This window comes from Odontesthes bonariensis, chromosome 5 (genome assembly GCF_027942865.1).
Source record: "Odontesthes bonariensis isolate fOdoBon6 chromosome 5, fOdoBon6.hap1, whole genome shotgun sequence".
Lineage (NCBI taxonomy): Eukaryota > Metazoa > Chordata > Actinopteri > Atheriniformes > Atherinopsidae > Odontesthes > Odontesthes bonariensis.
Genome location: NC_134510.1, coordinates 31,994,706 through 32,011,035, shown reverse-complemented (window position 1 = coordinate 32,011,035; position 16,330 = coordinate 31,994,706). Strand labels below are relative to the sequence as shown.

At 38.4% G+C, this 16,330-nt stretch overlaps 1 protein-coding gene across 1 annotated transcript; it reads right to left on the bottom strand.

Moving 5' to 3' along the window:
• Positions 1-824: 824 nt before the first annotated feature.
• Positions 825-11,954, bottom strand: LOC142380607 (uncharacterized). The gene is made up of 12 exons (XM_075466519.1): positions 11,922-11,954; positions 11,403-11,456; positions 11,125-11,178; positions 10,619-10,672; positions 9,628-9,681; positions 8,704-8,757; positions 8,444-8,497; positions 7,736-7,843; positions 3,036-3,089; positions 2,881-2,934; positions 2,094-2,147; positions 825-848 (listed from the first exon to the last, which is right to left on the bottom strand). The coding sequence occupies exons 1-12, from the start codon at positions 11,952-11,954 to the stop codon at positions 825-827; spliced, it is 651 nt and encodes a 216-aa protein (XP_075322634.1).
• Between the last annotated feature and the right edge of the window lie 4,376 nt (positions 11,955-16,330).

Below are 16,330 nucleotides of genomic sequence, written 5' to 3'. Positions count from 1 at the left end.
TGTCACTTTGCATACCCGCTTCATCATTCAGTGTAACATGGAATAAGGCAGTCCATTACAGGAAACTACGCTATCTACATCAAACTAAATTTTCTAACATTTATCTTGTCTATAATTACAGTCTCCATTTGTCCCCACACATGCAGTAAAAACATGATATGGCCTCATTCACTGGCTACCAGTAAAATCTTCTCCTACAGAGTTTCAATAACTGCCACCTCTCACCGTCCAAAAACATGCATGTCAGGTTAGTTGGTGACTCTAAATTGTCCCTAGGAGTGAGTGTGAGTGTGCATGGTTGTTTGTCTGTGTGGCCCTGTGATGGACTGGCGCCCTGCCCAGGGTGTACCCTGCCTCTTGCCCAATGACAGCTGGGATAGACACCAGCCCCCAAACAACCCTGAATTGGATTAAGCAGGTATAGAAAATGGATGGATAAGTTAAGATATTCTTTGTATTCTTAAATCTCTTTGAAAGAAACTTGTGCCAACTCTCGTGCTCTTCGAATAGACTTAACTTCAGACAATATTTTTGGCAAATACATTGAAAAACAGTGATCCAGAACCAAAAGGGCAACACTTCTGCTTTTCTGAGAGCTTTAAGAAAACAGAAACCCACAAAGTGTTTTTGTCCTTATTTCTCTCTCTTAGGGACATTCCCTTCTATGGTTCCACTGAAACAGAGCTGCTGATGGTCACAATTATATTCTGACATTTATTTCTGTGGTAACTTCATAATAATTCCCTTTACAAAACATCTAAAAACTCCCAATATTATTTTGTCTTTTATTTCCTCTTACAGATTTTTTTTTCTGTAGAATCTTCTCAGTTTACTTGTGATTTACTGATCTGCACAGTGTAAATAGATAAGACATTTTAACTTATAAACATGGTGTAGGTGTCCTAAACTGAGTATAAAACAGTGGACTAAAAATCCTGTTAATCAAACATGAAATTACCTTTATCTTAAATCTTTACGTTACAGATCGGACATGTGATTATCTATTTTTCCAAAACTAGCTCAGTTTCATTTGCCAATTTCTGCATTTAACTTTATTGTTTTTGCTTTTGTCACCAGGAGGAACTGATTTTCACTTTGCAAAGATTGTAGAAAACACACTCAGAACACGCTGCAACTAAAGCAACGTCAGGATTTCCCTGAGCGTGAAGATGCTCCAGAGATTTAACATATTCACACATGGTTGCAGAATTTTCCAGGCTTAAAAGTGTGATAGTGGTAAAACAAAAGATGCAGTGTTGCACCTGACCTAAACTTTAGCATGAGTCAACCAACACCGTTTGAAAATGTTTCTGATAAAGGTTTCTATTATAAGTTTGTAGCCCTTGTGGAATCAACCCTGGTTGAATTTGAATTTGTTGCTAGTTCACTGGCAGAAGGGTATAGATGACTTTCGGAAGATAATCGACTTACTTCTTAGAATCTGTCAATAGTTATTTGTAAGGAGTGATTTGCTTTGTAAAGAATATTTATGGTGATTTTTGCTGATTTGATCAATTAATAAGAATAAAGAAAAATAGAAAAGCCTCAGAAATCACATTGAAAAATAAAAGATATTAAAAAATACTCATGAATAAACCTGTACTGAAGAAAAGCTGTGTGACATGCTATGATTGTGATGAATTTTCACAGACAAAGCTCCAATAGTGGCTTCTCGTGGCTATTTTCACAAATTCATCAGTAAATTTGATGGAAGATGTAAAGTTTTCCTTCAATTGCAGTGGTTAACAACTCTGTTCATACACTTTGCATCCCAAAATAGTTTGAACTATCCAGTTCAACCCAGAGAGCTGAAAGAAAGCCTGATGTGCACTTAAATCTTCGGATTTCTCCCAAGTTCATCCAGAAAATGCATGGCAGTGTACTGCTGTTTAAACTGAAGTGTTTCTTATGTACAACACTGCTGAAATGAGGTATTAATCCAGAATAAGTAACAGGGAGAGTCAGAGAAGACAGTTAGGATGGGGTTCAAACATTTGTCTGTACTGTCAGTCTATAAACTGTCACCCCAGTGAATCACATAAATGTTGCGCTCTCATTTGATGGTGCGCTCTCATTTGATGGTGCGCACTCACCGCTCTGCCCAGTCTGCCACGAGGTCCTCTCACACCACGATCCCCTTTGCTGCCCTGCAAATGCACAACAGGTATGAATAAACTACAAGAAAAAGATGTTCAAAAGTATGAGCAGACAACATACAGTATAATGTTTCTTTGGTTGTATTATAATTGGATATTTTTCATGTTTTAGAATGACTTTGTGGGACTTTTGCCTTCATTACTTAACGACATACAGAAGTTGTGCTGCACGGTGTCACATCTTTGCATCATGGTTGGATTTTTTTTAAAACTTCCTTTAAGTAATCAACAGTTCTGTGTTTCTAAAGGGTGAGTTTTGGCACCAATCAGCATTTCCATTTAATGCTTTCATAGTTTCTGATGCATTCATAGATTTTAATCACTATGGAAGAGAGCAAATGGTGACAGTGGGTTAGATCAAACATCCAGATTTCCTGCCCCCTTTATCTTGTCTAAAGAAAGGCATCATTCATTTCTCATTATTGAGTCATCTGCAGAAGATAAGCTGGAAAAAAGGGGTAAATTTGACGTTTTCAGAATCTTTATCATCTCAGGAGTAAAAGGTTGAGCTTAGTAGAGGGGATTTTAGCATTATGAATCAATTTAATGCTGGATTTTGAAAGAGTATTTTTCTCCTGATTGCAGCACTAAATACTGATAATTCATTTCTATAATATAAAACTAAACGGTTATGATGTGATTATGACGTAAAAAAAAAAATGTAAGCTGAGAACCAGTCGTTGTTCCTGATATTTGCAAAAATGAGCAAAAACAAAAGAAATACCTTGACACCAAAAAGTCCAGGCTCTCCCATCAACCCCGGGACTCCTATAGGACCCTGAGGAATAAAAGGAAGTGGATTTAGTTTTTTAAAAAAAGAGAAAGAAAGATGATTCAGTAGTTTCTAAAGAGTTTCTGCTCTGAATTTAGTCCACTCACATCTTCTCCAGGGTCACCATCACTGCCTGGAAGGCCACCCTGACCTTTAGAGCCCTGAGAGACAGAGGAAGAGGAAGAGGAGGGCATTGACAAAGAGAAAACACAATCTTGATTTTAGTAATGTGGAATCATTACGGTTAGATATCAAAAGTTCTAAATAATATATATTTGAATGCATTACTAGACTTTTGAAAAAGTAGTTTATTCAAATTCTTTGTGAAGAAGGTTCAAGTTTCATCACGCTGATGATGCTGGCAAGTCAGAGCTGAGATCATTCATTGTCTAACCCAATGAAAACAGTCTCTGAGATAATCACAGCCTTAGTTTTGTAGGTCAGGTTTTTAGAGGTGCAACAGTTACTTGCCAAATCTTACTTGGTTTAAATAAAATTCTCAAGCTAAAAATGTTCAGTATTTCTTTGTTCCTAATTCTCAAAATCGAATATTTTCTGTCTCAATCAGTTGGACGTGTGTGTGAATTGGACATTTTGGGGATTTTTGAACATTTTTTGGGACTCAATGTCGTAATTGACGGTTTCACATTGAGCTCAGTTGTTTTTGATATTACCCACACAAAAATTCAGTTATTTAGAAAAATACTGACAAATGAAGCGTAGAAAAAAAAAGAACCCCAGAGACAGCTGCATTTATCTTCCTGTTGATGTCTTATCAATATGTATGTATGGTACTAACTGTGTGTATTGCACGTATGCCCTTTATGTACCACAGAAGTATTAAATTGAGGAAAGTTGACACAAGAGGGCTGAAGCTATGAAGACAGGAGTGTGGACAAAGCTTGTTTCTGATATAAGGTCATAATGGTGTATTGAACAAAGAGGAAATAATTAAATCAGTAACTGAAAGGGCGGTGATTAGGAGGGACCACATAACAAACAAAAGACGAAGCCCCAACACAAATAATCTGATTGTGTTACTGCACATTTGGCCTATATTTTGATGTTGGCTAAATAAATGCACCCTGCTTGCACTTTACTGTCTACAGAAGATTGTTTTGGACTCGTCTTGTCTCTTGACTCTATTGCTGCCACTGATCAAATAGAAAACTATCTTTGAGAACTATCAAGACCAGAGTTTGAACCTGCATCCCAGTCTGACTGAGGGGACTATGAGACAGGGGGTGTAGGGAAACATTTCTCTACACAACTTATCATAATAACTATCACAACATTTTCTCAGCTGATCTCTAGTTAAATGGGAAGTGTTAAACATGTTGACTTGATGGTTAGTCTAGAAGAAATAACAATGGTGCATTAGAGCCTGGGCTCCTGTTCCTCCTGGAACAGCTGGCAACCAAAAGTGTGTCCTGACTTCATGTTGAACATCTTTGGGCGGCATACTGGACCCTTTGTTCGTTCAGTCTTTTATCAGCGTGTGGCAGAATATAAGTAAATATCTAAAGCTCTTGGAGTAGAGATGCCATCCATCTGTCACTTGTTAGAACAGGACCTAACACGGGACCCTGTGTTTGATGTAATCCAGATGCTGTGACTCAGTACATATGAAGAAAATGCGAACCCAAAAAGCTGCTCACTTTTAATTAACGTCTCTTGTATTTACTGTTACTCTTGTATCGAATCTTACTTGAGTTTGTTTTGCCTTCTTTATCTATAGTCTAAGATGACATTGCATTGCAGGACACAAACATTGCAAAATGTGCACTCATGAGTTAGTCATGAGTAAAAATATCTGGTGCAATTCTAGTCCCACAGAATGCAAACACACAGAGAATAGTTGGGGAAATTTCAGAAACACCATCTCGAGACAACGTGCTTTCATTTCACACTGTATCATAGTTTCAGCATGCACTCACTTCCGGTTTCTATTTTACAGCGATCCTGTCTGACAATCTGCCTGTGTTAGTCAGAGTGTGCTGTTAGAAAAAAGAAAGTAAAGGCTTTATCTTTGTATAACTCAAGCTAACAAACAAAACAAAAGTCCTCTTTCTGAATGTGACATTTAGAGTCAGATGATACACGAGATGGCAGAGAAGACTTCCCTCCATGTGATTACTTGAGTAACTTGGTCATACAAACCAAGTTGGTTTCGCTAGGATAAAAAAAATCAGTAAACATGTGATTATAAGACATTTGGGTGTCAAATAATAAGTCTTAAAAATTAAAAAAAGAATTATTTTACATCAAAATGAGCAATCTATATTTAAAGGTTCGGTAGCACCTGCTTTCCTCCAGCCATGTCGCAGCACTGTGTTACTACAGTAGCTTGGAAGAGACAAACTAAATGCTGGCTCAGTGGGTGCCATTTATGGTCATCATTGTTTTCTAATACAAGTAGAGGAAGATGGTGAGATTGGGCTATTCACATTGTTGCAATCTGCAATTTTGCAACTGGTCATAAACTTAACATAAACTGTTCCTAGTTATCAAATAATTATCAGATTTATCACATACTGTGCACACAATGTTATGTCAGAATTACCTATCAATTGATCACAAGGAAAAAAAAGCTGTCTATCCTCTTTATCCTCCCCAAATGGTTCCCCAAATAAAAGAAACGATTCAGGAATTTGTTATAAAAGAGTATTTGACTCCTTCTAAACAATGAGATGAAATCAGCCACCATTACAGCTAGACAAGGTGTTGGTTTGAAGCATTTGTCTGATGTTTAGTTATTCATTATTGGACACTCACTCATTTAAAGTCAGAAATTGTCTCCTCAGGTGATAGAAGTGCTGGTAGATAGGTTTCATTAGCTCTAGTGAAGGTAAAACCAGCTGTTTCCAGACCTTAATCTAACCCGCATCCTGACTCCCTCTCCGAACTTGATAACAAGCATGAAATGGAACTATGCTCTAATCTTAGAAAGATCGCAAGTTAGTATGTTTACAGACTTCTCCTTCAACTTTGTCAATATGCCACAAAATTTAAAGTCTTTGTAATGCTACTTTGCTTTGAAACATAACATCTGCACTCTCATAACAACTGAAACTCAGTTCTGAATTGTGGGTTAGAACGTTAAATTGTTTTTGCATAAAAAATTGTTTGGTCAGGTCAGAAAGGCTGGATCCCATCCCCAACACTAATGTTAAAAATACTAGTTAGAGTTAACAGCTAAATATCTTATTATACCATCCAGCTGTGCATGTTTCATCTAGTCAGCTAGCTATTCTGCATTTATCAGGTAAATGTATTTTCTCCGGACGCCAGAATGGTCCTTATCTGAAATCCGTAGGAGATAGAGAAAAGGGGGAATAATTTTAGGAAGAGCCGAACTACAGATCTATTCTATTTATTAGAAGGCTACGTATTAAGTACTCATAGAACCAGAGTTACACCTAGCTGATAGATTTTATGAAGGACGCTGATGAACAGCATTAATCAAATTTGTCCATTTTCATTTAAATAAAAGAACAGACTAACGATCTAAAGACTTAAAAGTACCATCTCCAGGCTAAACCTTCATAAAACCTTGATAGATAAATTGAAACTTATCTGAGCTACCATTTGGGGTTGAAAAACCTACACAGGTTACAGGTCAGTCACATGACTAACTCTGAATTATCATAACGTGGTTAGAAATTTAGGAATGATACTTTTTTTTATATTCTATGCTATCGCTTTAAACAAATCAGCTTGTTCTGTTTGAGGGTTGCAATAATTTAATCCAAAAAGTTAGATGATTTAATTTATTCGACTAACTTTAGTGATCTGCAGACAGTTTGGCTATTTCCATAGAATTACAAACTGGTGTTGGAAGAAGGACTATGAAATGCCCACAATCAAATGAAAGTCATCAACTGTGGCGTACAGATGTGCACAATAATAATGTTGATACTTTAAGCCACACTCCAGAGTGGAAGAGAGTCCATTCCCCCCTCTCGAGGAGGCTGGTTCCGGAGCCCAAGCCATGCGTCGAGGTGAGTCCGACTATATCTAGCCGGAACCGCTCAGCCTCGCGCACCAGCTCAGGCTCCTTCCCCAGCAGAGAGGTGACGTTCCACGTCCCAAGAGCCAGCTTCAGTAGCCGAGGATCAGACCGCTAAGGTCTCTGCCTTCGGCTGCCACCCAGCTCACACTGCACCCGACCCCCTTGGCCCCTCCCACGGGTGGTGAGCCCGTCGGAAGGGGGACCCGTGTAGCTTCTTCGGGCTGTGCCCGGCCAAGCCCCACGGGCACAGACCCGGCCACCAGGCGCTCGCCGGCAGGCCCCACCCCCGGGCCTGGCTCCAGGGGGAGGCCCCGGTAACCCGCGTCCGGGCAAGGGTACACGGTGTCCAACTGTTCTCTTCGTCATAGGGGTTTTATGAGCTGTTCTTTGTCTGGTCTCTCATCTAGGATCTGTTTGACATGGGTGACCCTACCAGGGGCTTAAAGCCCCAGACAACATAGCTCCCAGACACATTGGGGTACGCAAACCCCCCCACCACGGTAAGGTGACAGCTCATTCCAGACATCTGAAGGGGGATTTACCCATTTATAGACTAACCCACATTCCTGTTATCGATAATATCTACAGTGCTTCAGATTCCTTCCTGGAGTTAGAGAACAAAGGCCGTCATTGAGAAAGTAAAACTCTCCCATGAAACACAGACTGATAAAGTCTTATCAGATACCATCCATGCTCACTCATCCACTGATGTATGTAAACTGGGAAATGGCTTTGCAGGAACAAGTACAGTAAAATGAAATGAAAACACAGGAGCTGAATCCTCTGTGTGTGTACCTTTGGTCCACCTGATCCGATGGCTCCTGGCTGTCCTGGATAGCCCTGGGAATGACAAAGAGGAAAAAATCTTCCCACACTAAAAAAAACATCTCTATACAATAAAGACTAAATGATGCAATGGTGGGAAATTAATTGAAAATCAAAGGAGTGCTGCCAATGTCAGGGCATAATCACACAGGGAGCTAATCAGACACAGTAAATAAATGACTTATTATCAGGATGGCTGAATCTTAAAGTCCTCCTGTCGCTTTAAGAGAAGTCTGAGTGATGTAACCTGTAACTAAGAGAACAGCAAAACTTGCTGAAAGAAGTTTGCAACAAAGCTGCAACAAAAATAGTAACGTGTCACATGCTTATTTCAACATGTGTCGTAATGGAGAGCAAATAAGGAAGAAACGTGCCTCCAACAACTCTACATAGAATTACATCAATCTTGAATTTCTCATGATCTGGGAAGTGATCTCTATCTTAGTTCTTTGCAATGAGATATTTCAAGCCCAGAATAAAAAGCTGTATTACTTTTTCTGGCTCACAAGTGATTGTGATTTTCTTGGTCATACGTCATATCTTTGAGGTGTTTTTTACTGTTCAGATGAGATTCTGAAAGATAAATTTGATCAAATTCAAATCCCTAAAAGTTCAGGAGTTTAAATCATCAAAATCATACCTCAGGAGTCAGAGGTAATGACTGAGGAGGTGTCTTACTGTGTAGCCTCTCTCGCCGACGTCCCCTGGAAACCCAGGTGCTCCAATCTGACCCTGTGAGAGAAGACCTGATGGTTAGAGAGTGAACCCCTGCTGGTCAGCTGGTGGATATGCAACTAATGACCATAATTCTTTTTTCTTTTTTCAAAACATCCTGGAATTAAATATTCAGAACAGGAAACGTCACTTATAATCAAATTAAAAAATGAAATGAAATTCTAACTTTCTTTATTACAGGCCTTAAAGTTTAAACTCTTTACCTTCAGTCCATCTTTTCCCTGAGCACCCTGTTTACCTTGGTCCCCGAGAGACCCCTGAACAGAAAACACACACAAGTGCCAAAACAAATCATTTATCAAATATCAAAACGGATGAATGGTAAAATGTCAAATACAACAAACTGCTTATTCATAGATGTTTATGGATTTTAGGAGGACCGGGAATACACTATTTACATAATGGGGGAAAAGGTGGTGGATGACTAATGATACCTGGGAGTTTACCTGGACACCCGACTAGACTGAAATGCAACTTTGGGGCTATCTACAAGAAGGAACACACTGTTCTTCAAAAGGAAACTTGTGTCCTTCAGTGTCTGCACCAAGATGTTGCATATCGTGTACAGGGTGCGAGTCTGTGTGCAGCCATCTGCTGGAGCAGCAGCATCAGAGCCAGTGAGTGGAAACTGAACAGACTGCTGGCTCTGTGCTGGGGACTGCTCTGGAGCACCTGGACCTGACCTGGAGAAGAATGCTGCATAATCTAATGAATCTAATGAACAATACTGCCCCCCTGCTACATAACATAATGTTACAGAACAGCAGAGTGAGTTCAGTCAGAGGCTTCTTCAGCTCCACTGCAACACAGAACAGGAGGTCATTCCTGCCAGCAGCAATAACCATACATAATGACAGCTTTCGTTTTGGAATTAATAAACTATTTTTTAAATTGAATCTTTTTACTAAAGGGATCATTAATTGTGACAAAATGTTCATAAAACACAAGAACCTAAGATGTGATGAAACATCATGTGACAACCAGATGATATTTATCAAAATAAATAAACATAAAGTTGTTTAGCACCCCTGGGTCTATAGTTAAGTTGTGTTTTTGTATTTCTGTCTGTCGCACATACTGTAAATATATAACGAAGACCAGTCCAAAGATTAAACAAGATGTGTTACCTTGATACCTTTTCCACCTTTTGATCCTGAAGGACCCAGGTCACCATGAAGCCCCTGGAACAAACACGACAAAAGTGATGATGCAAAAACTTAAAAGTATGAATTAAAATGGACACACTCAGTCGACTCTAAAATTCACAGCTATACTTTGAAATGAAAGCAAAAACAATCAAACTGGCCAACATAAACTAAATACATTAAAATGAAGATCTAAACGCATGCATGTTATTAAATGATCGTACAAAATATTTGGTTCTGTATATTCAGATCAAGTGTTTCCATTTGAATTAATAAGCATTTGCAGGCTTACAAGCAAAGTCTTCTGAGATTGAAAGTGAAAATAAATCCAAGGTTCAGATCTAAACTTCCACTTAAAACACATATATTATTGCACTTTAGTCTTCAATCAGGGGTCACATTGATTATCAGTTGTAGCTGCTTGCTGGTAAACCCTCAAATTCACCATCTGCCTCCTTTGTTGCGTCACCTGACAGTTAAAGGCCGCAACAATGCGGGTGGTGGCAGAACCAAAAATGTAGGTGATTTCCAAGAAAACATGTTGTCACCTGCTAAAGATAACCTGGCTCACCTTGTTGGGCAGGAGTTGGTTTCAATAACGTTATTATTCCTCCCTCTAATCGCCTTCATCATCTTACAAATACTTAAAAAAAAAGAAATAAAAACTCCACTGGTAAAGTCTGTGTTAAAGTGGTCTGTGAGGCTTTAAATCCAGAAGTGTGCTGTTTTAACAGCTCCACTATCTACAAAATAACAGTGACGCGACTCTACGCCAGGCATTTTCATTACTGTATTAAACTTATTAATTATTTCTCTTTTTAATGCAACTTTTCAGTGTGGGCAGATTATGATGCCACAGTTTCTCTGGAGTCCCTTCATGAAATTAATGATGTGTAAGTAGTGGTTTCTGTTTACGTATGAGGAGTTAAACTTTCCACCACAGAGGGGCTGATGGGTAGCTGCGTTTCCTTACAGTCTCACCAGGAGCTCCGACTCCTCCACGGGGTCCCTCCATACCGACATCTCCCTGTGGACAGGACGAAACGCCACAGTTACTCAGAGTTGCGCCTACTGGGGCTACATCTGATGCCAGAGAACTGATGGTGAGGAAACAACATAATGTGGCCCAACTGAGTTTAAGATGAGAGAAATCAAAAATATTAAAGATGCAAAGTTTCTAGACACCAGTAGAAATGGGATAAATACACAGCTGGCATTTGTCTCTGTTCTGAGAGAGACTGCTGAGGCAAAGTTTGCCTGGCTAACGGTGATGCTTCTGCTGACACATCTCCACTCTTATGGATGAAAGTTGGCTCTGGTTTGAGCCTAAGTCAGCAGGGAGAGCCTGTTGTAGTTTAGTTAGCAGTGACTTAAATTGGGGCTTGGGTGGCTAACAGTTTAGTCTTACAATAAGTCAGCCTTTTTAATTTCCAGTCAAACTATAAGTTGGTATGCATTAGTTGTATGCTGTATATTTACCTTCAGACCGAGATCTCCACTCTCGCCTGGGTCACCTTGAAGTCCAGGTTCTCCCTGAAAGAATCAGTTCATGAACTGTTTGTTCATAGATGTTTTAAAGCTGCTCATTCAATTAAAGCTATGTGAGGTGGGGTTGTAAAAGCATTTTTACAGGGTAATCTTAGATTTACCGCAACATATTGCTTTCATATTAGTTTGGATGTAAATGACGTATTTTAACTCAGTCAATATAAAGTTTCATTAAAGGCCATGACTGTGGTTGGAAATTGTGAACTCACCATCCCTCCAGAGAAACCAGAAGCTCCGTCTTCCCCTTCAGATCCGCCATCGCCCTGCAAATGGAGAGAACAAGAAACTAAAGATAGATAAAAAAAAACTCAATAAACCATAAGCAACTCACACTAAGCACAGTGTTTTAAATATACTGGAAAATAAATAGTATAAACGACTCTGAACTTTATTTAATTGAAACACTTTAATGTGTCTGATATCTAAATGTGTACAAAACAGTAAAGTATGCATTCTTGTTTGTTTAAATCTAGTTTTCACCTTTTTTCACTGTGCAAACGTGAGTTTTTTAGCCTCTTTAAAGCTTAGGAGCAGAATAAACTGCGTACTTTCCTTTAGCTGCTTCCTTCCTGCTTTCACTTTTTTGACTGTTTTCTTTTCTTGCCGTTTTAATTAAGGAGTGTGATATTTGGTTTAATTTTCATTTATGTTAATTTTTTACCTTTTAGCTTACTTTTGTGTTTATTACAATAACATTATCATTTCTTGGCCATAGCCCAGAGGGTAACCTCATCTGTACAGGCTGTCGTGCCCGGAACCATCATGTGTTTACTTACAACTGGCCCCGTGTCTCCTCCTCTTCCTCTAACTCCTTTGGTTCCTTTATAACCCTAAAAACACAACAAATACAAGTAAAATAAAGTGAAACAGGACATGTAGTCACTATGTTATTCATACTCTGATAAGGTTCTTTCATTATCATAAAAATATAGCGTATTGTTAAGGCTATCACCTCTCTGCCTTGAATTCCTGGTTGACCTGTTTGACCCTGCAGACCTCTGGATCCCTGACAGGCAGACAAAAAGAATCAGATTAAGACAAACCTGCAGTACTTGAAAGGCAAATTCTGCCACAAATAGCCAGAAACACCTGCTATGTTCTTTTTTTACATGGCAATGTATGTTTTTACATGTTACATGTTTGATTTAATTCTCATATACAAGCAGGTGAAGGTGTGGAATAACCTGACTGGACGTTTGACTGGATGCAGCATCATTTTCTAACAATATGAACAAAGTATACAGAGGACCAGGGATACTGTTTGTTCGCTACAGAATAAAACATTTTTAAAATATGCCCTTTGTCTCCCCAATCAATAAACACAGGACAACAAATCAATAGAAAAACAGATTTGCAAGACTTAACGTAAACTCATTAAATCCCATGCTGCAGACATATCTCTGTGATTTTAATTCATCAAATGAATTGCAATTATTATAATGCTATTTTCTATATATACCAGAGGAGTCCAAAAGGCTTCATCCAGAAGACATCAACTCAAATTCATAATGAGTTCTTGATTTTTTTGCTACCTTTGATTATCTTAGTTGTGAAGTAGAGGGAGGCACTCCATCAGACGACTGGGAAACATTTGTTTTCTAAAACAATCTCTTTATTTCAGTGAAAAGAAATTATCCCCAAAAGGCTCACTCACATTTATCAAAATGACAGCGATGACATGCAATGAGTTGATACCTTTGGTCCTGCAAATCCAGCAAAACCTGGTTCCCCCGGTTCACAGTTGCATTCTGTCGGCCCCTCTTCCCCGAGCGCAGCATCAACCCCCGACTCCTCAGAGGAGTCAGTGTCGGGTCCTGCTGGAGGGTATTCATACGGCACCTGAGGCACAGAATTATAGCATAAATTTGACCCAGTTAAAGCTAAGTATGTAACCTTTCAGACACAAAAACTGAAGAATATATAGTTGAAAACGTTATGGATTTATTTAATGTCTTGTTTTAACTTGTGTCCATCATCATGTTGATCTTGTTCAACTACTTTATCTCAAAAAGCTCTTTGTCATTTTACCTTTGAAAGTAAAAGTATTTGCATATTTGCAGTTTCACTTAGCATGTACCTAAAAACTTAACCCCTAAATGTTAAAACTGGAAGTGACACTATTTCACTTTTGAAAGAAGATGTTTTCTATAATCATTATCTATTTAAAAAAGACAACTCCTTTTCAATAAAAGCTGTCATTCAGAAGAAAAGCAAATAATGTCACTTCAATTTCTCTTACTCAAAAAAGTAAATGACATTTGTAACATTCAAAGTGACTAAACAAGCAAAACAATAAAACTGCTCTTATATTAAGGATTATATGTCATCAAATTAATTCTACTCATTTTCTAATTAATTTTGAAGCTTTAATTTGACTCAGAGTTTCTATAAATTTTTTACATTAAAGAGTGGTGTTAAGGATGCATTTTAAGAAGGATTTGATCTAAATGGGAGTAATTGATTACAATGCAAACCAAACCTGGGTCGAGTTCTGCTTTTTCCTTCCCACTAAATGTACAACAATATTCGTCTTACACAAAGAAAGGCTCATCAAAAGTCATATGACGGAGATTACATAGTTGGTCTATGGACTATGGTCTATGGTGACCAAAACCTCCAAAATTTCCTTTAAAAGTGCTGATCTTGTTGTTTGTTTTGTTTAAAATAAGCCATTTATGGCTGGGAATTCATAAATCTTCTTTGTGTGGAGTTTTAAAATTTTGACTTTGGCGACTCCTAGTGACAATATGAAGAGAGGATCAACTTATTTACAGATGAAGGTGAAAAAAATCCGACTCAGAACAGGCAGACTGATATAAAGGACTATTTCATTTAATAAGAATTAAAAATGTTCCTTTCATCCAATCCTTAGAGAATTTAGGTGATATAATGTTTGAAATTGTAATCATGAAAACCTTCTAACTACAAAGTTCATGAAGCGGCTGTTGTTGAGCTTTTGGTCTCTTTACATCTTCTTTATCAGTAGATGGTGGTTCTAACTGTTTTCCCAGATGCTCCGCTCTTAATTTTCCAAATGCGTGCTTTGAAAGGGAAAACTCAAGCTCCAGATCAGCTACTAAATGGCCCTTGTGGGAAGATAGTTCTTTAAATAAAACTGATTCTGGAGCAGCTCTGACCACAGTTAAGCCCTCCAGGCGTCAGCAGCCCCACCTGCATGGTCTCGGTGTCCTCCTTGGCGTAGTGAGACTCGGTGGTGGTGGCAAAAGGAAAGACGTCCTCAGTGATCATGGTAACCTGAGTTTGGTCGTAGTCCTCTTCCTCTACCTGTTGGTCCTCATAGCCGTGAGTCGGCTCAGGCTGGTAATCTGAGAAAACAACATTTTGACGTTTAGTGCTGGGGCATCACACTGTGTATTTACAATAGATGGTCCTAGTTTTCAGTTAAAAGGTTTATCATAGGGCAGAGTTCGCTGTGAGGGCCATTGGTCTCACCTGGTTGCCGAGAAGCTATGTTGTTATAATGGTCGACTGCAGACGACTGGTCGTAGGTGCGTTCCTCACCTACACACAGAAAACATTAGAATGTCAGAATGTTCATTGTTGAATTAAAGTGAGAGTGGCTTGTTAATCTAGGGGTATGATTTAGGCTTTGGGCACAGGAAATCCTGGATTAAAGCCCTTAATTTGCATGAATAGAATCCACTGACAGACATAAACAATGAGGACAGAGCAACCTATAACCATGGCTGTAAAATAAGACAAACTGACAAACATAATGCAAAAACTAAGAGAAAATAGAAATATAATTTTAAAGAAATTCATCTGTGTTGACAGGATTGATTTCTATTAAATGATTGATTAGCACTCCCTGTAATTTGCTGATCAAAGCAGCTGATACACTAGAATAATCAGTTTTTATTTGTCCTTGAGTAAAAATGAGTTAAACAGCCATTTTATCATGATTTCAGTGAGACAGTGTGTGGGAGTTAGAAATAGTTAGAGTAGGAAAAGTGGTGCTCAAAGAGCTGCATTGTGTGGCAGCTCTGACCTGAGTTGTATCCAGAATATTCTTGGCAGAAAGAGGAGACGACACACAGTAAAAGCACAAGGAGCCTTGAGAAGAGCGGCACCTGCAGAAAAAAAACCAGCAGAGATTTCATTTGAATTACATTTACATACAATGGGTATGAAGATTAGAGCAGCCCAGACATCAAACAGCCAGACCAGGAGAGGGAAAACAGATCTTGACTTAGAAATTTGAGTCAGTGACTCATACTTTTTTTTTTTTGGTATCGATTTTTTTGCCAAATGATAAAAAAAAATAATAAACTAAGCTAAATCTATATATTTTTGTCTTTTTTTAATGAAATAATCACAGAATTTTGAACACTGTTGATAATTTGTACTCAGTTCAATGAGCGTAAACGGACTCTTTAGGGTGGATACGTTATAAGGGATATTTGGATGTTGTTCATGTCATTGTTTATAAAGATGTTTTATCATTGAAAAATATCTAGAAAGCAAGTGAACACAAGAAGCCATTTCTATAGTTCCTGTAGCCACTTTATCCTGTGTAGTCACACAGAGCTGGAGGCTATCCCAGCAGCCTGTGGGTGAGAGGCAGGAATCATCCTGGACAGGTCTCCAGTCACAGGACTAACACAGAGGCAGAGATCAGGTACACCTAGACTCACCAATTTAGAATCCCCCTCACATGTGGGTCTCCTAATCTAAGATTGTTGATAAATGAAAGTGAACATTTCATGCAACTGATTTGTATCCAGAGGGTGAGAATACTCATCTGAAAACATCTGAATTTTTGTTTACCAGAATAAAGAATATATAGAGACTAATCTAAGATGGTTGTCAAACAAAACTTTATTAAAGTCAAACACTTGAAAAACATTTTAGGATCATAACATATCCTGCTGAAGTTTTTTGGGGTTACGAAAGAAAAAAAGAAATGGTTGTCCTATCGGATTTGGAATGATTTGCTTTTGATTTATGGGATCATAAATTCCACATTTTTTCATTTTTCATTTTCAACAATAACAACATTACGGAGAGAAAAAAAAGAAACAATACAGTCATCGCTGAAGAAAACCCCTTCAAACCAAATTATGACTCGAAACATGTCACGTGTTTTTATATTTACACAACTCTGAGCTTATCTGCA